The sequence below is a fragment of the Caenorhabditis elegans genome, chromosome II (assembly GCF_000002985.6).
Source record: "Caenorhabditis elegans chromosome II".
NCBI classification, from domain to species: domain Eukaryota; kingdom Metazoa; phylum Nematoda; class Chromadorea; order Rhabditida; family Rhabditidae; genus Caenorhabditis; species Caenorhabditis elegans.
In genome coordinates this window covers 11798413-11823687 of record NC_003280.10, presented here as the reverse complement: position 1 = coordinate 11823687, position 25275 = coordinate 11798413, and the positions used below count along the sequence as shown (strand labels likewise).

General features: G+C 37.8%; 9 protein-coding genes, 2 non-coding genes and 1 pseudogene across 13 annotated transcripts; 7 read left to right on the top strand and 5 right to left on the bottom strand.

Moving 5' to 3' along the window:
* Positions 1–71: 71 nt before the first annotated feature.
* On the top strand, positions 72–2303 carry Y6D1A.1 (Ribonuclease H). The gene is made up of 3 exons (NM_064125.5): positions 72–811; positions 1146–1694; positions 1866–2303. Exons 1-3 carry the CDS (start codon positions 88–90, stop codon positions 2204–2206), a joined length of 1614 nt encoding a protein of 537 aa, NP_496526.2. The 5' UTR covers positions 72–87; the 3' UTR covers positions 2207–2303.
* Positions 2304–2543: 240 nt separating this feature from the next.
* Y6D1A.3 lies at positions 2544–3104 on the top strand (annotated as a pseudogene). Its single transcript has 2 exons — positions 2544–2628; positions 2764–3104. Coding segments are annotated over exons 1-2 (426 nt in total).
* A 659-nt stretch (positions 3105–3763) lies between these two features.
* Positions 3764–5506, top strand: Y6D1A.2 (RING-type domain-containing protein). The gene is made up of 3 exons (NM_064124.4): positions 3764–3971; positions 4429–5001; positions 5212–5506. The coding sequence occupies exons 1-3, from the start codon at positions 3941–3943 to the stop codon at positions 5358–5360; spliced, it is 753 nt and encodes a 250-aa protein (NP_496525.2). The 5' UTR covers positions 3764–3940; the 3' UTR covers positions 5361–5506.
* Positions 5507–7112: 1606 nt separating this feature from the next.
* Positions 7113–8777, top strand: pap-3 (Poly(A) polymerase; the record flags this gene model as incomplete). Its single annotated transcript, NM_064123.5, has 1 exon — positions 7113–8777. One exon carries the CDS (start codon positions 7113–7115, stop codon positions 8775–8777), a length of 1665 nt encoding a protein of 554 aa, NP_496524.1.
* An 818-nt stretch (positions 8778–9595) lies between these two features.
* On the top strand, positions 9596–11394 carry F43G6.8 (RING-type domain-containing protein). The gene is made up of 4 exons (NM_064122.8): positions 9596–9907; positions 10451–10576; positions 10849–11126; positions 11175–11394. Exons 1-4 carry the CDS (start codon positions 9660–9662, stop codon positions 11312–11314), a joined length of 792 nt encoding a protein of 263 aa, NP_496523.1. The 5' UTR covers positions 9596–9659; the 3' UTR covers positions 11315–11394.
* A 619-nt stretch (positions 11395–12013) lies between these two features.
* F43G6.7 (Skin secretory protein xP2-like) lies at positions 12014–12898 on the bottom strand. Its single transcript, NM_001393205.1, has 2 exons — positions 12787–12898; positions 12014–12303 (listed from the first exon to the last, which is right to left on the bottom strand). Exons 1-2 carry the CDS (start codon positions 12890–12892, stop codon positions 12146–12148), a joined length of 264 nt encoding a protein of 87 aa, NP_001379078.1. The 5' UTR covers positions 12893–12898; the 3' UTR covers positions 12014–12145.
* Positions 12899–13380: 482 nt separating this feature from the next.
* F43G6.10 (Small hydrophilic protein) lies at positions 13381–14338 on the bottom strand. Its single transcript, NM_001383962.3, has 2 exons — positions 14219–14338; positions 13381–13663 (listed from the first exon to the last, which is right to left on the bottom strand). Exons 1-2 carry the CDS (start codon positions 14331–14333, stop codon positions 13506–13508), a joined length of 273 nt encoding a protein of 90 aa, NP_001369879.1. The 5' UTR covers positions 14334–14338; the 3' UTR covers positions 13381–13505.
* A 404-nt stretch (positions 14339–14742) lies between these two features.
* On the bottom strand, positions 14743–17132 carry jmjd-1.1 (JmjC domain-containing protein). The gene is made up of 7 exons (NM_064119.5): positions 16888–17132; positions 16709–16835; positions 16086–16409; positions 15833–16037; positions 15404–15776; positions 14979–15356; positions 14743–14932 (listed from the first exon to the last, which is right to left on the bottom strand). The coding sequence occupies exons 1-7, from the start codon at positions 17117–17119 to the stop codon at positions 14925–14927; spliced, it is 1647 nt and encodes a 548-aa protein (NP_496520.1). The 5' UTR covers positions 17120–17132; the 3' UTR covers positions 14743–14924.
* Positions 17133–19709: 2577 nt separating this feature from the next.
* On the bottom strand, positions 19710–20937 carry F43G6.17 (Histone deacetylase domain-containing protein; the record flags this gene model as incomplete). 2 transcript variants are annotated; one of them, NR_101755.1, is made up of 3 exons in its annotated part: positions 19763–20453; positions 20632–20818; positions 20865–20937. NR_101755.1 is itself a non-coding variant. In NM_001276748.2 (2 exons), the coding sequence occupies 2 exons, from the start codon at positions 20784–20786 to the stop codon at positions 19763–19765; spliced, it is 846 nt and encodes a 281-aa protein (NP_001263677.1). In that variant the 3' UTR covers positions 19710–19762. The 2 variants fall into 2 exon arrangements, 1 of the variants encoding a protein (NP_001263677.1); NM_001276748.2 differs by lacking the exon at positions 20865–20937 and having other exon boundaries at positions 19710–20453; positions 20632–20786.
* Positions 20434–20583, top strand: F43G6.12. Its single transcript, NR_051756.1, has one exon. It is a non-coding gene; the product is annotated as an Unclassified non-coding RNA F43G6.12 (non-coding RNA).
* F43G6.13 lies at positions 20659–20806 on the top strand. The gene has a single exon (NR_051755.1). It is a non-coding gene; the product is annotated as an Unclassified non-coding RNA F43G6.13 (non-coding RNA).
* Positions 20938–21278: 341 nt separating the features above from the next.
* hda-5 (Histone deacetylase domain-containing protein) lies at positions 21279–24651 on the bottom strand (the record flags this gene model as incomplete). The annotated part of the gene is made up of 4 exons (NM_171045.7): positions 21279–22028; positions 23673–23859; positions 23904–24396; positions 24502–24651. The coding sequence occupies 4 exons, from the start codon at positions 24649–24651 to the stop codon at positions 21332–21334; spliced, it is 1527 nt and encodes a 508-aa protein (NP_741051.1). The 3' UTR covers positions 21279–21331.
* Between the last annotated feature and the right edge of the window lie 624 nt (positions 24652–25275).

Genomic DNA, 25275 nt, shown 5'->3' with positions numbered 1-25275 from the left:
GCATGTCAATTTCTGTTTGTTTCTCTCTCGTATCTTACCCTCTTCTTTCCTTTTTAATTTCAAATTTTCAGCTCTTCTTGTTCAAAAATGAATCGCCCACGAGGCCATCATTCAGGACAAGTCACCACAAACTTGCCGCACAAAGGATTTTTCAGCCGAATCGAAGATTCATCCAACAGCGATGAGGACGGTTATTATGACGATATTAAGAAGAATTGGCATAAGAGATGGTTTGACACCTCGAACTTCCGTGAGAGAATGGAGAACTTGACGCTCGAAGGGAAACGTAGAAGTCCTCCCAGGGTCCGGCGAGAGCCCCCGATGCGGAGTCCAGGAAGAAATGAGGTGATGTCTCCTGAGAGAAGGTATGGGACAAGATCTGCAAGTTCCAGAAGCCAGAATGAGTGCTCCTGCAGAAATCGTGCTCCAGCTCGCAGCCCGATTCATGACCATGAACGATTGAACTACAGGAATCATCGCCGTTCCCCAAGTCCTGTGAGAAGCGACTATGAGAACTATCGACAAGACTTGAGCCTGCAGAGATCCATAACATCAAGACAACAAAATTATCATGATCATAGCGGCCGAGGATCCAGAGGTGCAAGATCTTCAGTCGGAACCTCCAGACAACAGTATGGACGTCGGATGAGCTTTGATCGTTCCCCAAGTCCTTCGAGAGCTCCAGGACGTGGCTCCAGAATCAGTGACCGAGGTGGAGATTATCGAGACTCAGGCTTCAGCAGTCAACAATCAGCGGATCCTAGAAGTGATCGACAGGATCAGAATAAGCCTATACATCAAAATCAAAGAGGTAAGTATTTTAAAGGTGGGGTATTTTGAACTTGTCCTGCTAACTTTTGTTCCACCCCTTAAGGAAGAAGCTCGATTTTCAAAAAATTTTAGATAGACTCTTTTCTAAATTTTCACCTAACTTTCTCCAGTGTTAGCCAATTTTGTAAGCTTCCGCCAAACTTTCTCCAGCTTTTTCTAACTTTTCCAAAATTTCACCCTAGCTTCTGCAGATTTTTCATTTTTTCTTAAATTCGGCAAAACCTTCTCTATTTTTTTTACAACTTTTAATAGATTTGGCCTATTCTGCCCCAACTATTGCTTACATAAAAACTGTAAAATCTCACTATTTTCAGAGCACAAAATATGGGCCAAGGACTACCGCAAAATTGCCAATGTAAACTTTGTGAACGAAAAAGTCAAGCACCCGTGTGCTCTCTGTGGCTATCGACATTCAGTGGATCAATGTTTCAAATTTATCAATGTGAACAACCGAAGAAAAGCTTTGATTATGGCTGGAAGATGCACTAGATGTCTTGGAAGACATTCTTTCAAGGATTGTCGTAGTGCGAAATTCAACGTGTGCATGTATTGTAAGGATGAGGATCCGAACGTTGAACTTCACAATTATGGATTGTGTGCAAAGCCGACTCCGAGCCAGGAACCAGAACCTGAAATACAAAATTTTCATGATCAAATGAGAAGCTATGATCGTTCTCCAGTCCGGGCATCTTCAAAGAACCAAGAAAGATCTGTGAATTGTTCTCCAAGTTCTCCTAGAAAAAATCATCGAAACGATCGACGCTCGAGCTTCCTCCCAGAAAGAAACTTCAACAGTCGACAGGGAGAAGATCAGAGAAGAGATCGCCAGGAACTTACTGATTCGAGTCATCAACAGCAAAGAGGTAGGTATATTATGAAACTACATATGTTTGTACAAGAATTCATAATTTGGTGTCAACTTCATATTGAACTTTGTCACACGACATCAAACAAGGCAAATGGGCAAAAAGGTTTTTTAAAACTGCACCTGGCTCATAAATTCAAGACTTAACTGTAATATTTCCTAATTTCAGAGCACAAAAAACGATTCAATAACGGACTCTACCGAAGAATTTCTGAAGTGAACTTTGTTAACGAGTTTGTCAAGCACCCATGTGTACTCTGTGGCAATCGGCATACGGTAGATCAATGCTTTAAAATTATCAATGTGAACAACCGAAGAGAAGCATTGCTCATGGGTGGACGATGCACCAGATGTCTTGGAAAACATTCGTTCCAGACTTGTCGTCGTGTGGAATCACATGTATGTCGATATTGCAATGATGAGGATCCAAACGTTGAACTTCATAATTATGGGCTCTGTCCAAAGCCTACTCCGAGCCAAAAGCCAGCGGAAGATGAATCTGCTTTATGAAATATGATTATTTGGTTTTTCTTGTTCAATAATTCCATTATTTCACTTTAACATGTTTTTATCATTATTTTCCTTCTCAATAAAATTTTTTATGTAAGATACGATTTGACTGTGTCGATATTGCAATGATGAGGATCCAAACGTTGAACTTCACAATTATGGGCTCTGCCCAAAGCCTACTCCGAGCCAGAAACCAGAAGATGATACTCAAAATTTTCATGATCAAAGTAGAAGCTGTGATCGTTCTCCAAGTCATTCAAAAGACTCAAATTCTTACACTCCACCAGAAAGCTCCTTGTCGCAAAACTATAATAGAGAGGATCAACACTCGAACGTTCTCCCAGAAAGAAACTTTGACAGCCGACAATCTGTAGATCAGAGAAGAGAGCAACCTAATCACTCAAGACATCAACAGCAAGGAGGTTAGTTTTTTTTAAACTACGCATTCCTGCCAACTTCTTGCTCAACCTTGTACCAAAAATAACACTCAAGGCAAAGAGACGGATAATTTTTAGCGCATAAATGAAGAATTTAACTGTAACATTTCCAAATTTCAGAGCCCAAAAACCGCGTCAATAACGGACTTTACCGAAGAATTTCTGAAGTGAACTTTGTGAACGAGTTTGTCAAGCACCCATGTGTACTCTGTGGCAATCGGCATACAGTAGATCAATGCTTTAAAATTATTGATGTGAACAACCGAAGAGAAGAATTGCTCATGGGTGGACGATGCACCAGATGTCTTGGAAAACATTCGTTCAAAAATTGCCGTCTTGTGAAATTACATGTATGTCGATATTGTAATGATGAGGATCCTAACGTTGAACTTCATAATTATGGGCTCTGTCCAAAGCCTACTCCGAGCCAAAAGCCAGCGGAAGATGAATCTGCTTTATGAAATATGATTATTTGGTTTTTATTGTTCAATAATTCCATTATTTCACTTTAACATGTTTTTATCATTATTTTCCTTCTCAATAAAATTTTTTATGTAAGATACGATTTGACTGAAAACCAGGCCCATGGTTAAAAAAGATGCATAATTCCCAGTTAACACTTAAACAAGTAAAACATATTTAGTGTTCTTTTCTAAAAATATAACGAATTCAAGAACAATTTCTATCTAAAATTCAGTCTACAATTAAGAAATTTTCCATACCATTTTTCAGTTAAGCAGACAGATTAAATGGAATAAGTTTATGTGAACATGCTAACTCTGCTCCGCCCATTTATTGGCTATACGTTTTATTTTGAGAAATTTTTTTTTTCGTTTTTGGTACAGACTTTAATGATATTCTACAAAAATTATATGTCTCTGTTTTGAAAACGTGTGAGGTGACCTTGCAGTTTTGGACACCTAATGTTTCCCTGAGATTTTTAAAAATTGAATTAGTGTGATACTTTTGTTGTCCATTATTTAACTGCACACGTTTATGTGCATACTTCCAAAAGAAAGTTAAAACACCAATGCTCTATTAGTATCTGCGCCATCTCATCCTTTTCCACCCGATAGCCCCCCCCCAGATTCCAAGGTTGTCACGCATTTCCTCTTCCATATGCAAGATAACAATCATTAACCCATTTCTTACACTATTTTTCCCTATTTGGCCTCGTAGTCTACGCACATCACGTCCAATTTTCCAATTACTATTAGGCGAAAAATCAATTTTCAAATTTCAAATTCCGTGGTTTTTGGTTTTTCGAATTGTTTTTATAAGCTAAAAGGAGGGGCTGATGCCAAGAGCTAAAACCATGAATCCGACAGGTTAGTGGAATTTGCGTAGAGAGATGTTTTTTGAAATCTTTGCCTAGCTTTTTCAGAGATTGAAAAAAATATTGCCAAATATCAACTTTTAATCCAAGTTAATTAATGTTTTTTGCATGTTTTAAATGATTTTTAATTTAAAAAGTGGAATGGTTCCTACATATTGTTACCTCATTTTTTGCCCAAGTTTGGTCTAAAAATATTTATTTAAAAATTTGCAAAATTTTGACAAGACCCTTTGAATTTTTTAGGCCGGCCCAAATTTTTACCTGAATTTGATCAAATTTGGCGTGGCCTGAACAAAGCCTTTGCAAAATTTTGCCAACTTTTAAACCAAGGAAAATAAATATTTCAAATTCCAAATTTTCAAATTATCCAACATTTCGAAAATTCCCAAAAAGTTGTTAGAAATATCAAGTTCTTTCTCGAAAACCACCAGACACTTTTATCTTTTCAGGAACCTCTACCTCAATTGAAATACCTATCACCGCCCGTAGAAGTGATCGCATTGGAATTAGGACGAAGGAAATTGAAAGATTAAAAGCTGCACATAAAATGCAAGTTGATGCACTGAACATTGAGCTGACAGCAGTTCAAAACGTTTTGAAAGAAAAATCAATAATAAATCAATCGCTAACGGAAAGTTTGAGAAATATAAGTGCAAATGTTAGACATCGAGTGGACGCCGATAGCTTCAAAATTGAGCTGAAAAGAGAAGCGATGGAAAAATTCCACATTCGAGTGGAGTTGTTGGCTCAATGTGCAAAAGTGAAGGAATTGGAGAGGGATAAATTCCAATTGAGCTATCAAATGCAGGAATTGAGAACTATTGGAGAGCATCAAAATCTGATAAAGATGGTTGATGAAGAACGCGAGAGAGCGGATGTTCAGAGAAAAAGAGCATTGGAGCAGGTCGCGTTGGCTCTGAAAAAGGAAGAAGAATCCGATGGACAACCGAAACCTTGGAGGATGTGTGAGATTTGTAGTCGGGAGTATGAGGATACTAAGGAGCGTGTGCCAAGGGTTCTTGGTGAGTATGGCTAAGACATATTTCTGCATGTATCTTTAATGATGAACCTGTAGTAATATTTTTCAATATATTTGAAAAAGAGACATACAATATATTGAAATTTTTATTTTTTCTCTTTTCATAGTCATAAGACACTTTAAAAATTCTATAAAAAATAAGTTGTTCCTAAATTTTTGCAACCTCATAATGAAGATTCCACATTTTTTCCAGACTGCGGGCACACAATTTGCCACGAATGCATCACGAGAATCCATAAGCCAACGGAACCATTCAAATGTCCTTTTGATAGAAAAATCATTGAGATGGACGGCCGGAATGTGGAGAGCTTTCCGAAAAATTATACTATTCTTCAAATGTGATATATTGTTATTCATAAAAATTTTAGTTGATAGGCCTTTTTGGTAATGCCTTTTAAAAATTGTTTTTAGAAAACTGTACAAAATGAAGTGAATTTTAATATTATTTATTAATTGGACAAATAAAAAAATAAAGAAATAGTTAAACCAGAAAGTATTACAATCGAATTGAGAAAATAATAAGACAAGTTTAAACTAACTTTTTTGCAAATTTTGTGTTCTTTCAGAATTTAAAAACGGTATTCCAAAAACTTCCATAACCGCCGAGTTCAAGCATAAAAAGTGAATTTTCAGTCATTTTTTTAGAGCGCATTTTAGGATTGAATGGAATAGGCCACTTACATGCAAATTAGTAGATTTTTTTTCATAATTGCAACATATGTTCAAATTGAAACAGCAACTATTTGTTCATGTTTATCTGTAAGTTTAGAATACAATTTCTTAAAATTAGCAGCAGAATCGATATCAACCTCGACGCTGCAAAGTTATCGTGATTATCCAATCGATTGAACGCTGCAACTATAATGAACGGAAGATGTCATTGACATATGTCATTATGCTCTCTGTCATTTCTATCTTCTGTCACCACACCGGACGGTCGTCTGGTTTTCTTGCTCTACTTTTTTTTGTTTTCTTCTGAACTAATTTTAATTAAAGTTAATACTCTATAATTTTTTTAATTTAATCACCCAAATTACTCATTTCAGGGTTACTCATTCTATAAATCTATACACACAAAGCTTTTTCAAATTAATTTATAGAACGAAATTAGAATGAGTTTACTCTTACACATTGTTTGTCTCATTCTAGAATCAAACGCTGTGTGCATATTCCAATTTTTTCCAAAACTTCCAAAAAAATTTAAACAATATTTTTCGATTTTAATCATTTTTCAACGATTTTTTTTTCAATAAGTTGATAACTTGAAAAAGGTGATTGCTACCTGTAGATTTTTTAAAAAATTATTCAAATTAGCATAATCGATATCTATCCCGACGCTGCGCATTAATCAATCGATTGAACGCTGCCACTAATAAGTGGAGATGGTCCGTTATATCATTGTGCTCTCTGTCATTTGTATCTTCTGTTTTCACGACGGATGGTCGTCTAGTTATTATGCTCTCCTTTTTTGTTTTCTCCTGTTTAATCTTCACTGTTCTTCCAAACTCATTTAAACTTAAATTATCAAAGTTGTTCGTTTCCTCTTAACCTTTGCACCATTCTTCTCGTAAATTCCAGACTAACCGAATGTTTTTGAAAAGCAATTTTTAATTTTTGTAAACATATTCTGCAATTTTTAAATTCTGTAATTTCCTTTCAAATTTTTAAAATTAATATTGTATTTACCTTTTAATTTTCATTCCAAATTGTGTACCCACATAACTTTTATTTCAAACTTCATTTTTATTGCAAGAATAATTTACTGTCAAAAATGTAGATTTTTCTTTAGAACAAAATTCAACTTGCATATTCCAAAAATGATTATTTTTAATTGAAACGAAATTTTTTTTAGCAATTCTTTCATTTAGTGGGGCAATTTACAAGAATTTTTTACCAGTTCATTTTAAATATTTCCTTTTTGTTTTTTTTGTGCAATTCCAAAATCCAAAATTTGTGTTTCCAATTGAAATTAAGATTTTCAAACGATTTCATTTACTCTTCGCCTTTATTGCCCTTCTTTACCCGTTCTCCTATCCTCTTACTAACATTAGCATTTTTTAGAAACTTTACGATCTCTCATTTACCCTTTGTAAAATGACATCTGTAAATACCCTCTCTGTGAACATCACTGTCCCAATCACTCGCACATTTGGAGTTTCTCAACCAATTTCCACTGCTCTCCCAAATGCGAAAGACTTGGAGCTGACGTCATCACTTCAAAAAACACTCAATCAATACAACAGTTATGAGCCACAGGAGGAGACATCACAACGAGTCAAAGTACTGCAGAAGCTCAATGGATGTGTCAAGCAATGGATTCAAAAGATCACAGAAGCAAGATACCCAAAGGATCAATTGTTCAATGCCGGTGGACAGTTAATGGCTTTTGGTTCGTATCGCCTCGGAGTTCATTCAAGTGGAGCTGACATCGACACACTCGTACTGGCGCCACGACATGCCACACGTGCTGACTTCTTCTCCAGTTTCAAGCAAATGCTCGCTAAGGATCCAGAAGTCACCAATCTGTGCGCTGTGGAAAACGCTTTCGTTCCAATCATGACAATGAAGTACTCTGGTATTGAAATCGACTTTCTTTTTGCTCGACTTGCCTTGAAGGAAGTACCTGAAGATTTGGATATCCTAGATGACGCTCTTCTGAAGAATCTGGATCAAGAGAGTGTGAGAAGCCTGAATGGATGCCGAGTTGCTGAGAATTTGTTGAAGCTAGTCCCAAACCAGGAAAACTTCTGCATCACTCTTCGTGCCATCAAATTGTGGGCTAAAAACCATGGAATCTACTCGAATTCAATGGGTTTCTTTGGAGGAATCACATGGGCAATTCTGGTTGCTCGTGCTTGTCAGCTTTATCCAAACGCGAGTCCATCCAAATTGATTCAGAAAGTGTTCTTCATTTTCTCCACATGGAAATGGCCGGCTCCAGTGCTTCTTGATTTCATCAGCAGTGATCGGATGGATTTGGCTCAGCTCAATCAATTAGTTTGGGATCCTAGAAGAAATCAATCTGATCGATACCATTTGATGCCAATTGTGACTCCTGCATTCCCACAGCAAAATTCAACTCACAATGTGTCACGGTCATCAATGAAAGTGATCCAGGAAGAAATGAAGGATGCATTGATCACATGCGACAATATTCAGAATGGAAGTTGCAATTGGATGGATCTTCTAGAAGAAATCAACTTCTTCAGTCGGTACAAGCACTTCATTTCCTTGTCAATGACAGCTGAAACTGAAAAGGATGAGTTGGCGTTTGGAGGATTCTTCGAGTCAAGGATCAGACAACTTGTGCTCATTTTGGAGAAGAATCAGGGAATCAAGCTTGCTCATATCAATCCAAAGAAGTTCAAAGCTGCTAAGGATCCAAAGAAATCAGTTTGGTTCATTGGTTTGCAATTTGATGAGAATGTGAAGAATCTGGATTTGACAAAGGACATTCAGCAGTTCAAGAGAAACATCGATTATCAAGCAAAGTCTGTGAAAGATATTGAAGCGAATTGTGCAGTGGAAACCGATTTTTCCTATGTGAAGAGATCAGATTTGGCTCAGACGATTTCTGTGAAAGATCTGAAACAAGGAAAAATGTACAAGAAGCCCGAGAGCAAGGATCCAGTCAGCAAGAAGCGGAAAGTATCAGAAAATGCTCCAAGTGTTCCAAAAAAGCAGAAATTGGATGTTTCCGAGAAGTCTTCAGTGGAATCGTTACTCAAAAACTTGAAGAAGAAGAGCTTAATTGTTTGAATTTCTCCTATTTTTTGTTTCTATTTATTTCTATTCATTTGTATTATTTTCTGGTGTTCTTAATTTCTGGTGTTAACAATTTCTATTATATTATGTTCCTAATTTCAATAATCTTTAATTTAATTTTTTAACTTGTGCTATTATCTTCTTGATTCGGTTGTAATACTTTCTGGTTTAACTATTTCTTTATTTCAATTTTTTAAAATTAATAAATATTATTAAAACTCAATTCAATGTGTTGGAAACTTAACAAATAATTGAATTAAGACGGAAACCAATTTTTTTGGTCAATTTTTCGAAAGAATTTGATTATTGAAACTTTAGTTTTAATGGAAATAATTGTTATTCACCATGTGCTCAAAAATATATCCAAAAATGAACTTAATCCCCGTGAATTTTCAACAAAAACATTTAGTTTTCAATGGATTTTGTTCAAAAATTTCATTCATGAAATTTTTCTAGCCCTTGTGATTTGGTTTTCATGAATGTTACATGAAAGCGTTTTCTATTTCAAAGCTACGGGGCATTTTTCAATTTAAATTTTATCCGACGACATCAAAAAACCGAGATATAAACCATCATGCACCTAGACCGCCAGATTGAATGACGTTGTTTCAGCACGAGAAATCTCTGACTCTAGGCTCCATCTTTTTTCTTCATCCCTCCCTTCCATCATCTTTAGAAACCTGAGGTTCTGCCCAATGTCTGGCACCTCCAGGCGCTAGCCAACTATTTCCATTGTTTGTTTCATCGTCTATGTCTCTATCGCTCTCCGCTTCCCCCAGCCACATGATTCCATTCTATGTTCGTATAGTTTCACTTTTGAGAGAGCGCTTTCCAATCTCCCCTCTATTCGATATTTTTTATCCATTAAAATTTGACATGGATCACGGAAGACGTCGACTTCACAGCGGTTCGACTCCGAGAGGAGGAGAACGTCCTGCAAAACGGGAGAGAATTTCTGTGGAAGAGCAGCAAAGTCAGGAGATAAGGAATTTGAAGAGAAAGTTGGAGGAGGCTAGACAGAGAGAAGACAAGTATATTAAGAATGAACAGTTACATCATACGGCTATGAGAAGCAAGCAACAGAGAATTGAGAGAATGGAAAAATCAATGGAAAGCACGAATAGGTTGGTTTTGGAAATACGTGTGATTGTGATGGAATGTTTTTGAAATAAACATTGAAAATTTTATTTTAATTTTTTTTAGCTTATTGTCCTTAACTTTGACAGCTTATATCTCTGTTGTCATTTGTTCTATTTGAAATTTGTCAATTGACAAAGTATTAATAATTTCTTTTTCTAAAATTTTGTAGTTAATAGTTAACTGATAACTTCAAAATGAACTGAGATATATCTTTTCAAAGTGAACTAGTGGAGGTGCAATGCTAAACGGTACACAAATTTTATGCACAAATTCAATTGTCAAAACAATTTGATGTTTTTTGAATTTTAGGTGATTACTTTAAGGTCACCAACTTCGAGGTCTGACTGATCTAGTTTTCAAACTGTTTGACCTACAGAAATTGCGGGAAATTGACACTGTAACCTCACACAAATTTTAACATGCGAAATATTATTTTCTAGGCTCATTGATAACATTGAGAGCCTAGTTTCATTTTTATTTTTCTAGATTTTCACAAAATTATACCTGTCAAAAGAACCCGATTCTAGAAAAATGTACGCCACACAATGCCGCCTGAATGACATGGAGAATATCTATGATGATTTGGAAATGGAGAGCAAGATTATGGCAGACTTTATAGATCACTACTATGATTCTCGGAATATTACTGAAGAGTGAGTTTGAAGAGGGTAGGAGGACGATTAGTGCAATACTCCACAGTATCTATAAAAGTTCTACGTAGGCACATGATGCCTCCCTGAAGACCTTTGTGGTAGCCTACTTATGTCTGTCTCGTACCTATGCAAAATCAGATAAATTTCATTCTTTTAATTAACTTTCATTTAACTTTAACTCATTTAACTTTTTACAAAGTTTGCCCCTACGTAGGCGGGCAAGCATGGAACGAACCTACATATCACGTTCAACCTAAAATTCCACATTTCAGGGATCGAGATGAATTGCAGGACAAGCTGGACGAAGAAGCTGCAAATTACAGGGATCTCGAAGACCGAATCAAGGAAGTTAGGCACCGAGATCGTTATATGAAAACTGTGGAGACTGAGAGAAAACGAACAACGTTCTATCGGAAGAAGATGCTCGAGTTGGCCGAGCAGCTGCAGTTTGAGCAGCAGGAGGTGACTGGAGAGACTCCTCTGTGGAAACTTTGCGAGATATGCGCGCATCAGTTTTCCCACAGTGATGAGTATGTACCACGTGTGTTGGGTAAGAAATGGCTGAAATGTTCACTTTTCTGAAATTCCAATGATTCAGTATGTGGTCACACACTTTGCACGTCTTGCATCGAAAAACTGGACGTTGGAGACGGAATTCGCTGCCCATTCTGCAGAACTTGGACCAATATGAAACGAATTGAAGCTCTTCCAAAAAACTTTCAGATTCTTCAAATGTGATTGCCATAATAATATTCTTTTGAATTATAGCTTTGAACTTGAAATTTTGTGTCTGTAATAATGAAGTGTATTGTATAGTGATAACATTTTCTAATTCGAATAAGGATTAAAGGATTAAAAACTTGGAAATTGCTTATTAATCAGCTGATATTTTTGACGATTTATGAGGCTACGGTATTTGGTCTCGACACGAAAAATATGATCCTTGAAGGAGAATAATAGTTTCCACGTGGTTATCGTTTGTACAACATAGTCTTACAGGAATCATTAAAAAAAGAAACTTGATAAAAACCACTATAGAACATATCAATTTTCAAATTTCTCTTGCAAAATCTCATTCTTGTAGCTTCAGATTGCAAAAAAAATCACATTTTTGCAAAAACTGCTTTTCCGCTTGCAATCTAAACACATCGAAGTTTCATCGGTGTTCAATAAAACTTTAGGTATCAAAAACGAAGTTATTTTTTCAGATAAAACCAAGCATTCAACTAGACAATTCCAGTCCTATTTCCCGGCATATAACATGTAGTTCTAGATCCATCCCTACTCGTGGATGGATTTATGGTTTCCCAAATAGGCCTGGTAGCCTATGAACGGAAACTCCTTATTCGAATATAAGTTTCTCAAGTCGATGATAAACGTTTGAATTGGTCACTGAAAGCTAGTTCCCTTCACCAGATGCTTCTACCATGCTCAATAAAAACATTAATTTATTTTACAGACAATCATGTTTACGAAAAGAAAATATAGACGCCGATACAATCAAATGAGTGGAAAAAAATTGAAAAAAAAAATTGAAATTTAGCCATTATAATCCCGACTTGTGTGAATCTACTGCTGATGATCCAACTGTTCTTCTTCGGCGGCAGGAGCTGCGACGGGGGCTGCTACGGCTTCTGGCTCTTGTTCAAGTTCATCTTGAGCCGCTGCTGGTGGATCTGGTGCTTGACCTGGTTGCTGGTGAGGTGGCGGGAGCATGGCGGGGTCAGCTGAAAATTGGAGGTTGTTGGAAATCTCTTTCAAAACTCAAAGTTGAGGTTTTCTGATTCAGAATATGACAAAAAAGTTGGGGAAACTTTGGCAAGACTTTGTTTGGGCCACGTTTAGGATGTTTTTGAGCTAAACTTGGGTGCAGCCTGGAAAAAGTTTTGCAAAAATTCGGCCCAAGAATTGCCAACCTCTGAAGCCTAATTGTTACAAACTCGGACAAAAATTGACCGGAGATACGATAATCCTGAATCTTAGAACCCAGAAGCCGGACGTCCACTTTAGTCCGGTTCACCTAGCCTAGTCTAGTGAGAGAAGGGTTACGGTTGATCTAGTGAGGACTGACAAGTCGTACAAACGTTAGCCTATTAAGGATTTTCAGCTAACTTACTCAAAAAGATTTAGCTGCGGAAAAGAAACTGGAAAACTGCTTCTCATGGAGATCGACTGGGGGAAGTGTCGGAGTACTGTGAGCCTTTACTTACCAGGTCCTTGAACTGGCTGATCCCCTGGGGCTGGTGGCTGGGATTCTAGTGATGGCCATGGTCCCGGTCCGATCTCGCTGCTTCCGCGGGAAAAGCATCCGCCCATTTTGAACTGAAGAAAATCAATTTTTTGTATTATTAAAAAAGACAGAAGTTGAAAAAACCAGAAGAGAAATATAGAAGAAAAACTGCGAACTGTCGGGAGAGGCAAAACAAGAGTGAGCGGCGGAAATGAGTGGCTATCGATCGTTGCCCTCTAGGAAGATGCGCGGTCAATGAACAAATTTCTGTTAAAATTCACGCGCCGAGTAAGTTTGATCTACCGAAATTTTGTAGGTCTAGACAAAATATAGGTTTTTTTGTTTTTTTTTAATAAAAAAAAACAACACATATGCTGCAAACTTATTTTTCCGCGAATGCAAATTCCAGACAAGATCTGTTGAGTTTTTAGACTGGGCGCAGGTAATCAGAATCACTGCTCTTGTCCCAACGATAACTGAACTAAAAGTTAGTTGCCTTCAAGCGAATAAAACGATGTACTAAGACTGCCCTACAATCCCGACTACTTCACCAGATGCTTCTAAAACTCTCAATAAATACATTGATTTATTTTACAGACAATCATGTTTACGAATAGAAAATATAGACGCCGATACATTGATATGATTGGAAGGAATTGAAATAATCGAAATTTAGATATAATCCCGACTTGTGTGGATCTACTGTTGATGATCCAACTGTTCTTCTTCGGCGGCGGGGGCTCCGACGGCTTCTGGCTCTTGTTCAAGTTCATCGTGAATGATTTCCACTGTTCGTGGATTTGGTGCTTGACCCGGTGGCTGGCGAGGTGGCAGGAACATGGGCTGGGCGGGTTCGGCTGAAAAGATAATTGTAGTGCGGATTATTTGAATATTCTTATTTTTCAGAACTCAAAATGTTTATTCTCCAAAATTTCAGATATTCCGGAATAGGACCAGAAGGTTGACTAGCTTCAGAAGATGGGAAAACTTGGGCAAAACTCGGGTGAGACTTTTTTCAGACCACCTCCAAGTTTAGCCCAAGTCTGATCCAAACTTTTCATGTGATTTTCTAGAAAACATTGGCGAAAATTGGAGAAAGCCTGAACAAAGTCTTCCCAACAGTGGGCTAAGTTTTGACATCCTCTGAACCAAGTCAATATTTTTATGTCAAAGTAGGACAAGAAGTTGCCGCCGAGTGCCGAAATAACCTGAAGCCGGGCGTCTCTTTCAGTCCAATTTACCAAGCTTAATCTAGAGATACTGGGACAAAATTCGAAAGGCCGTACTAAGAGCTTCGCCTATTCCTAGATTTCGAACGACCAGGTGTTAAGTTTCTTTTTCAAATTTATTGCGGGATAGAACCCGGAAAACGTTTTCCATGGCGGGGGTTACTGTAGGAGTACTGTACTCACCTGGATCTCGAACTATAGGATCCCCGATTCGTTCCACTTGTGCTGGTGGCAGAGGCGGCTGGAGATTTGGTCGTTGTCCGACCTCATTGTTTCTGCGGGAAAAGCATCCGCCCATTGTGAACTGAAAAAAACTCCATTTTAATAAATAATAATGAAGAAAAAAAGTAATAGCAAGAAGAGATAAGTCAAAAAAAATTGTATGTAAGGGCAAAATAGGGCAAAATTAGTAAATAAGAGAAATGAGTGGCTATAGATGCTTGCCCTCTGGGAAGATGCGCGGTCAACACATTTTTAATGTTCAAATTCTCGCGCCCAGTAAATCTGATCTACAGAAATTTTCTAGGTCTAGACGAAATATAAGTTTTTCGTTTCTGTATTTAAAAAAAACCAGTCAAACTTTCATAGTTGAAACTTCTAGTTTTTGTGTTTTACTCCTCAAATAATTTTCAAAATTATCAACAAAAAATCCGAACTTTCATAAAATTGCTGGCCGGAACTGTATATCGGATGGTCAATGAAAATTGTTTGGTTATAATATTCATTGCAAAAGATGAAGTGATAAGGTATTTAATAGAAACGGAATGGGTAAAAAGTTGTGTAAACGGGCGGGGGAACTTTATACTATTATATCAATAGAGTTGAGCATCAGACGAGATGGCATTGTTGGAGAAAGCTTTCAGAGAAAAGATGAACCACGCGCTTCTTTTTAATTTCCTGTGAAAAATGTTTTTAAAATTTACAAAAACACACAATTTCTTACGTCGTTTCTTTTCCTTTTTCTCCACTGGAATTTCCTCTTCACCGATCTTTTTCATCATAAAACCATTGTCTTTCTTCGACTTCTTGGTGTATTTGGCGGAGCTGGATGGGCAATCGTTTTCATCACCGCGGCACTTGCGTTTCTGTTTTTCACCCATCAACTGGTCCCTAGTCTCCTGGATCTTTGTCTGAGCTTTCATGACATTCTGCACCAAATTCACCAGCTTCTTCTTCTCATTGAACTTGATAATAGTGTCCTCGACTACATTGAATCTCAACTCTCTATCCAACCAAATCTCCAACTTGTCTTTCATCAGTTGTGACGCTGTCCAGATGTTTGAGTTCAGCTCACGCATGTCAATTCCTTGGTCGTTTGCTTCTGAAAAATGAAACATGAGAATAAAAAGCAGTACACAGGAAACAAACCTCGAATTTTGTCGAGAAGAACAATTTTCATATACATCCAATGAAGATATTCGAAATTTGGATATGAAAATCCTTCTTCATTCTTGATTTCCTCGCGAATCGAATTCTCCATATCAACTACACGCATGTGCATTATCAGATTTCCAAGATGCAAGAAATTGCCTCCAAAAGCGAGAGAGTCGATAGTGGTGAGCACTGCATGTATCCAGCCAGCTGGAATCAAAAGAGTCTGTCCTTCCTTGACCACAACTCGCTTGAGAGCTCCTTTCAGCGTGTGGCCTAACCAAATGCTCGAATCCGTGGACGTCTCGTGGGCCTGATACATTACAAAGTTCTCCTCGGTCGGCGCGGCGATGTAGAAAATTTTCTCGCCCTGAAAATGGATTGTAGGTTGAAAAGAATACAATCAGTAGACAATTTTCAACATACCTTAAAAACGTGAAAGTAGACACTGGTGCCACCAAAGTCTACATGAAAGTCAGTGTACGAATTGGCCATAGCGGCGGCACAGATCTGTTCAATTTTCGGTCGATGGTCGTCTGACAAAGCTGATTTGGAGGTGACATCACTCCACAAGCGTTTGGCCATCGAAATGTCCTGTACGAATCTCGGTGGCCTAGCCATTTCCTTCAATCTGAATTTTCAAACTTTTAATTATTTTAAATTTTCGAATCACACTTACTCTGGATGATCGGAAAACTCTAGAAACAGAAAGTTGTACAAAAGCGTCCGATTCTCAGGGTTCTCTCGGAAAAGTTTTCTGATTGTGTCCAGCTTCATTAAATAAGTTTCTTGATTGAAAACATCAATAGTGTCCACCGCGTAGTCCGATCCCAGAATTCTGACAAGATCCTCCAGATCGAAACCCGGCTTTGGCATCTTCATATCGAGTCCGTCCATATTTTTGACAATAAACAAATGCTTCCAATTGTCGGCACCTCCAAGCTCTTCGAAAACTTTCTGAAACACATGGCCATCTTTCACAACACGAACCTCGTCGGCGCTTCTGTAAATATGTACGTAGGTAGGCATGTAGGCACATAAGTAGGCAAGAGGCAAGAGGTGTGAATTAGGTGCGCATAAACGTGAATAGAATCAGGCAGATACGAGGTAGGCGTATAAGTAGGCATGGTATACCATACAATATACCTGTAGGCAGGCATGATGTAGGCGCGTAGGCACGTAGGTAGGCATAATTTTAGTATGTAGGCGCGTGGTTAGAAATGAGGTAGGCATCAGGTGGACATGCAGGCACGTAGATAGGTATGCGTGTAGAGTGATTTCAATCAAACTAAAAGCACTTACGGTTCGGGTACATTCTTTTCCCAGGTAATGAAATCTTCAACCCAAGTTTTGGAGCCAACTTCAATGTCGAGATTTTTCTCGTTTGGATCGTACCATGCGTGACGTTGTGGGGCAACCATTTCATAACCTGAATTGAAAAATATTTTAAAACTTAATTTACAAAAAAATGGCAAACTTACGGACACTCGGACCGGTTTTCGGTTCACATTTGGAGCAATAAAACTTATCAATCAAGTAGTACTCGTATTCCTCAAGTCCGGAACACAAAAAGTGATACGATGTCTGGCAATGATAACATGTGATCCACTTGTTGTCATTTTCCCGATACCGGTATGATTTCTTCTTGCTCATCACCTTTTTGTCATGGCAGAACTTCGAGCATCTTACACACACTAACGGCTCCTTGGACATTTTGTCGCTTTCCGGGTAATTCGAGAAATGATGCACAATACTTACGAATCGATTGAAATTTGTGTAATTTTTAAAAACTTTTTTATTTTTTATTCTGCACTTCAATGTTCACGTTGTTAATGTTATAGTTGAATTTTTAAAAATAAATTAATAAATATAGCTTTATCAAAAAAACGTTTTATAAAACAGACAATGCACAAATACTTACCTGTCCAATTATCACTTTCCATCATCTCCCATCGTCTACCATCAGGTTATGGTTGCCACAAACATTAATATCGCTTATTTCATAGTCTGGAAAATGCGCGATTCCTGTTTGAATTTTTTATAGAAGGAGAAGTTGCGCTGCAAGGAGCAAAGAGTAGGCACTATGGATGTTTAGTATTTTTAAGCGATTTATTTATGATTGTGTGTAGTTTGAGTTATTTTTCCGTCTGCTCTACAGTTATCGTCCCCACCCCAGATTTCTCCTCCTCTTTTTTCCATCGTTACTTCGTTCCATCACTATCGATATTATTCTTCTGTAAACCCGAAAGTATTCAAATAAATTAACTCTCAAGTATAATCCGAGAGGTTATAAATCCGCTACCATTTTTTTTAGATAGAATGTACACTGAAACTCAATTGAAAAAAACTACAAGAAATGGGGAAGCTGTTTTTTTATTTATCATTTAACTGGGAGTTTAACTGGACAATCAAAAAAAATTAAATTTTGTTTCTCATTTCAAAACGTTGCATTAAATCAATTGGGAATTTCTCGTGCCATACAAGAAAATCAATACCACAGTTCTTGTATTTTATTGTAGCAATTAATCCGTCATCGCTCAATACATCTTTTCCATCTTCACAATCCACTCTCTCTATTCCATCCCTGCAAAAATATAGATTTTATTTAATTTCTCAAAAGTTTTTTTTCTGAGGAATTATAATTGTTTAAAATTGCTTTCTTACTGGCAGAAAATCTCGGTGTTCTTGGAATTTTACTATCCGATAGAAAAACAGATCCATCGAATTATTAGTACAGTGCGCACAACTTCTATAGCACCCCCCTCTAATTTGGTAGTTTGAGGCTCTCCAAAATATATTTTGAAAAAGTGTTAATGCAGTTCGATAGCAAATGTTGAAAAACCTATGCTCCCCAATTTTCATGATGATATCTCAAAAATTACGGGAATTAGGTCAAAAAGTTGAAAAAACGACCGCCCAACTTCTATAGCACCCCCTCAGTTTTTTGGCAATTTCCGTTAAAATCAGTGATTTCTTCATGATTAAGGAATATATTTTGAAATATCTTTTGGAAGATAAATTTTCGTCACATTAACAATGCTCTGCCAAGATATATATATATTTTTTTTTTCAATTTTCAGGCCAAAACTTGTTTTTTTCTACAAATCAACCAGCTTACAAGATAACAACTTCAACTCTTTGGCTCTCTTTCGGGAATTTAATAATGAGTACAATGCTGTGATAAAATTTTCAAATATTCCTTTTCCCGCTGAATTATCAGTGGTAAGCGGTTTTCGAACGTCTTTCCCTAAATTGTCATTATTGAAGAAAACGAAATCAAAAGACGACTTCCTCCAGAAAGATTTTTTCCTACATCTCCTTGTTAGAGTCTTCCCCGTTTTTTGTGAGCACTCGGAATTCGAATAGAAGTGCTCGATTTTATGTAAATCATCGGAGTGTCGCCCTCGATATAAAGCTTTCTCAAATTTCGATAAATCATAACTCAGCTTTCACTCTGTTTTTGGTCAAACCGAGCTCAATGATCAAGAAGACTCCCATTGACTCACTGCAATTTGCCCAAACCCTCTAACACGTTCGAAGCGAAGCCGAGAACATACTTCCGGCAACGTGACTTGCCATACATACACCCAATACAACTGGCGGGCCCGCTAGTCTTAAACTTCTGGTAAAAGGTAAAGGTGTGCCGTTCGGTTTGAGAGTTGGCCGACAAAGCCTCCTGCGGACCAGAGATTACGGTTACTGGTGGAGTTTATATCTCTTCTAGTACGAATTTAAGCCATACGGGGACTCGCGATATAACCTTTCGTGAACCAAATTAACTACCCATTTTCCGAGTGGGTCAGTCTTTGGGGTGAGGTGGGACTGAACTTGCGACCTCTTGAGTGGCAGTGGTACACTACCACTACTCAGCCTTTTAATAAGAAAATGTGAACAACTTTTCAGAAAGCACTTAATTTTTTGCAAGATTCTAGGAACTTTTGATAATGTTTTACAGTCCTCGACTGTTTCAAGAGTTTTCACAAATTTTAAGTTATCAAAAAATGATCTCAGAACATTTGCAAGGTTTGATGAATATTACGGAAGTTCTAGGAGTTTTCAGTTCGGAGAATACAAGAAAGCTTGAGAAATTAAAACAATTTTGAAATACAAATGTAAATACAAGTCAAACACACAATTCAGGGAACTCTAGGAAGAACTGTGACAAAGGCCTTTGTCACATGAACTGATGAAGTGGAAAGGTTTAATAAAGTTCATCTTAGACTTCATTAAATCAGTTATTGTTTTAATACCCTAACTTAAGCATGTTATTTGCTGGGACACACATATGTATTAGATTTTTAGAGAATTTGCAATACATTTATTTGGATCACAAAGCACATGATAACCCATCAAAAATTATTCAGGGCGAGTGATCGGTGTGTGAGCTTCCAAGACTCCGCTTTTAACAGCTTCCGTGCAAAGTTCACGATCGCAAATCATCATATTCTCCCTCTTCCCTTCCACAAAAGCATTGAATTCTTGGACCAAAGCAGTGGCAAATGGGATTGCTTGGAGGAAGGCGTCAGACCTCGCAGCTTCATCCCAGACACACTGAGCAACTAGCTGTGATTCACTTGGAGTAGGATGCTCGGAAGTGAATTCGTATTCTTGGATATATTCATCTATCTTCTGCTTACAAACTGCCACCTGATCATCTGACATTTCTGGAAACCATTCTCTAGTTCTGACAATCCTATGCTTCTTCATATCATCATACATCTTTCTCATCTTCTCACCCAAAAACATTGTCTGATCAAATGCGAATTGTGGTAGTCCAAGCTCTTTCTGTTGGTGCTCCAGGAGTTTCAGTCGTTCTCCAAGCTTCGGGTACCATTCCGAGTGATGATTCAGAATGTTCCAGGTAGTTTCTAGGAGAGCTCCGGAGATTCTTTCAGGGATGTCGAGGCGCGGGATAGGAAGATTGAGAAGTCCTCGAACCATCATAGAAGCGCTCTCGGTGTAGTTGTAGGGATGATAGCCACCTTCTAATATAGCGAGGATCTTTCCAGGGCAGATTTGGTTGAGGAGACAAGCCATATGACCATACCTGGAAGTAGGCTTAAGTTAGCGGGTGACATTTGGTAAGTAGCGGGCGATATCATACCTTAAACATTCCTACTCATACCTAAACGTGACTACTTAAACCCCTCGTATGATATTGGACTGTTAAAGTTATAATTGATTCAAAACCTAGTTTTTTCTACGAGAACTTCAAATTTTCTCACCCGTTAGCCTTGACTCCTTGTCCAAACTCCATCATAACATCGTAATATCCTGAGTCAAAACCTGCCGAGATAAGAATCAACTCTGGTTGAAACTGCTCTAACATTGTAAGCAACACGTGATGGAACACGGAAACGTAGTCTCCTTCAGAGTTCATTGTCCCGTTCAGCGGCACAAATAGGGTGTTTGCTGTAATTTATAATACTTATTTGAAATTTCTAAATCAGAAATTAACGACTATTAGTTGCATAATCATAATCCCTGCTGAATTGCTGAAAATTACTTGTTTTGTCTTTTTAGAACGAGGAAACTGGAAACTTGAGCCAAGGAAAACTAGAACTGATAACAATTGAGCGCTATCATAAAAAAAATCAATAAAAAACTTAGAAGCCACAAAAAACCCCTATAGAAATGTCAGTAAAACAAGTATTGTTCACAAAATTGCTTGTTATCAGTTAAGACACCACTTTTCTTATCAATTTATCAATTTATCAATTTATGGTCCGCTAACGAGACACATGGACTGATGAAGTGGAAAGGTTTAATAAAGGCCATCTTACTATTAGACTCCATTTAGACTGTCAGGAAAATATTTTAACTCCCGAAACAGGTTATTTGCAGGGACACACATATGTATTAGATTTTTAGAGAATTTGCAATACATTTATTTGGATCACAAAGCACATGATAACCCATCAAAAATTATTCAGGGCGAGTTGTAGTGATCGGTGTGTGAGCTTCCAAGACTCCGCTTTTAACAGCTTCCGTGTAAAGTTCACGATCGCAAATCATCATATTCTCCCTCTTCCCTTCCACAAAAGCATTGAATTCTTGGACCAAAGCCGTGGCAAATGGGATTGCTTGGAGGAAGGCGTCAGACCTCGCAGCTTCATCCCAGACACACTGAGCAACTAGCTGTGATTCACTTGGAGTAGGATGCTCGGAAGTGAATTCGTATTCTTGGATATATTCATCTATCTTCTGCTTACAAACTGCCACCTGATCATCTGACATTTCTGGAAACCATTCTCTAGTTCTGACAATCCTATGCTTCTTCATATCATCATACATCTTTCTCATCTTCTCACCCAAAAACATTGTCTGATCAAATGCGAATTGTGGTAGTCCAAGCTCTTTCTGCTGGTGCTCCAGGAGTTTCAGTCGTTCTCCAAGCTTCGGGTACCATTCCGAGTGATGATTCAGAATGTTCCAGGTAGTTTCTAGGAGAGCTCCGGAGATTCTTTCAGGGATGTCGAGGCGCGGGAGAGGAAGATTGAGAAGTCCTCGGACCATCATAGAAGCGCTCTCGGTGTAGTTGTAGGGATGATAGCCACCTTCTAATATAGCGAGGATCTTTCCAGGGCAAATTTGGCTGAGGAGACGAGCCATATGACCATATCTGGAAGTAGGCTTAAATTAGCGGGTGACATTGGGCAAGTTTAAATTTTAAATTTTACTGCTCTCAATGTTTATTACTTTTTAATGCTGGAAATACAGTGTGAGAAAGTTCTATAGGACCCCCTTCATTTTTGACGCTTCACCTATTTTGAAAATTTTTTTTTGAAAAATTTTACCGTGGATTGATTCAAAATGTCAAAATATGTGGGCACAAAAATTTTCAGAGGTGTACCTCTAAAACTGGCTGCGTACCAAAAAATGTTGGAAAATAAGGTGTGCAACTTCTATAGGACCCCCTTATATTTTTGACGATTTCATTGAGAAAAAAGCGTTTTTGGAATGAATATCCCGTAAATGATTATGAAAATGAGAATAAACACAGTTTCAAGCAATTTCCTATTGGCATTTGAGGGTTGACCCGCAACTGTCCTGTAACAGTCATGTAACAGAAGTTTCCACGTGTCACTTACCCTATCACAACCACACTTTATAAAATGAGACATGACACTGTTCTAACAACATTCGTACGTTTTTGGAAAAATCCGAAAAGTTTGAGCTCCGCTGCACCGCTGAAACCGTACATGGGCCTATTATTTCAGGCCATTTCTCCGTTGTACTAATCCGGTCCCGGTGAGCCCCTAACTTTGAAAATTGTTGAATAAACTTGCATGAACATCAAGCTAGCATCCACAAAAAAAAATTGGTCACGATTTTGTTATTGTAATGTTCTAAATATTCGGTTTTACCCTGAGTCTATGAAATTATGCATAATAACATCACTTTTAGAACGGAAAACTTGCCTTATTGACAATTTCATTCTGGGTCAGCTCAGAGGCTAGTAAATCCTTATTGCTGATGCCGGATACGGTCACAATGATTGTGAGAGTTTATTAAACAATTTTCAAGATTAGGGGTTTACCGGGACCCGATTAGTACTCACTGAAACGGAGAAATGGCCTGAAATAATAGGCCCATGGTTTCAGCGGTGCAGCGGGGCTCAAACTTTTCGGATTTTTCCAAAAACGTACGAATGTTGTTAGAACAGTGTCATGTCTCATTTTATAAAGTGTGGTTGTGATAGGGTAAGTGACACGTGGAAACTTCTGTTACATGACTGTTACAGGACAGTTGCGGGTCAACCCTCAAATGCCAATAGGAAATTGCTTGAAACTGTGTTTATTCTCATTTTCATAATCATTTACGGGATATTCATTCCAAAAACGCTTTTTTCTCAATGAAATCGTCAAAAATATAAGGGGGTCCTATAGAAGTTGCACACCTTATTTTCCAACATTTTTTGGTACTCAGCCAGTTTTAGAGGTACACCTCTGAAAATTTTTGTGCCCACATATTTTGACATTTTAAATCAATCCACGGTAAAATTTTTCAAAAAAAAATTTTCAAAATAGGGGAAGCGTCAAAAATGAGGGGGGTCCTATAGAACTTTCTCACACTGTATGTAAATCAAATCAAGTAGATACTTGCCTCCATTTCTACATGCCTCCGTAACTACCTCTACCTGCTATTGCCACGCCTAAATCATATGCTATCGGAGTTCTCTCCTCAAAGACAGGGGGCGTATTTTGTCCCTAATAACAGCCTGTCATTGCTAGGACTTTTCTACAATATTTTAATATTTTCTCACCCGTGAGCCTTGACTCCTTGTCCAAACTCCATCATAACATCGTAATATCCAGAGTCAAACCCTGCTGAGATGAGAATCAATTCTGGCTGGAACTGCTCCAACATGGGGAGCAGCACGTGATGGAATACGGAAACGTAGTCACCTTCAGAGTTCATTGTCCCGTTTAGCGGCACGAATAAGGTGTTTTCTGTAATTTGCAATACTTTTTTGGGTTTTAAGTCAGAAACTTACGACTATTAGTTGCATAATCATAATCCCTGCTAAATGGCCAGAATGCTCCAAAATGATGGCCATGGAAGGAGGTCAAATGAATTCTGGACTCATCCTTTACCGATTGATAAGTACCGTTTCCAGCGTGATAGTCAAAGTCCACAATTGCAACTTTCTTCACTTCTAGCTTCTCGATTGCGTATTTAGCGGCAATCGCTACATTATTAAAAATACAGTAACCCTGTGCAACTTTTCCATAGGAATGGTGGCCTGGCGGACGAACCATTGCGAATCCATTATGGATCTTTCCCTCCATGGCAGCCTTCACAAGCTCGATGGATCCACCGATCGCAACACGGGCGGCTTCATTTGTATTCTCGCAAGTCCAAAGGATTTCTTTGTCTTTGCAGTATTCCTCGCATTTTTCAGTGGAGTTCAAGCTAACGATTTCATCGATGAGTTGTTGGGGGTGGTTAAGGCGGATTTCAGAGTCATTGGCTTCCCGAGCATCGATCTGGAATTTAAATGGTTTTACTAAAGAAAGATTAGTGTTTTCAGAATGTTCCATTTAATCTCCGAAAATTTTCCACTATCAGAAATCCCGTGCTTTAATACCTACCTTCACAGCTCCATCAAGCAGCTTATCCTTCTGCAGTCTCTCATAAATCAGCTTCATCCTCTTAGGGCATTCTGCCATAGTACTGTCGTATTTGCATTCATGTCCAAGCATTCTCTCATCGTAAACATATCCAAATGGTTTTGACGACATCTGGAATTGGAAAATGTTGAACTATATGAAAAAGAAACGAAATGAGAAACCAAAATGTACCCAAGTGTGTCTATAATGGAGAAAGTGACCTCCACCATAATCGGTCAAACATCAGGGGAAAACAAGGAGAAAATAGGTATATGTGTCTACTAATTCGACCAGGTTTTTTTCTACAGAAATTCCCTATAGCATTTGTTCTGAAAACTACACAAAGAAGGGCATAATATTTGGAAGAGTTCCAGTTTTTACAAGCTTTTTCCAAATTTAACAATACATTTTTAGTAGGTAGAAAATCAACAAAACTAGAGAATTGTGCAAATTTTGAGTGAGAAGATTAGGGAATTTGATACTATTTACTATTAGTTACGTGTATATGCTTTAGAGAAGTTTCAAAGTTTTACCAAAATAACATTGTGTTTTCAAACTACATGAAAAAAATCATAAAGTCTGTGAACACGCACTTACTTTTTGGAAAAATCTTTTGCAATTTTAACTGTGTTTTCAGGTTTAGTGGCAGGTCAACAATCACTCAGCCTACTGAAATGATATGCATGAAAACTGTGTTTAGAAAAATTTGCATAAGATGATTATGAAATTTGGATGTGAAATTTTTGAGTTCGAATA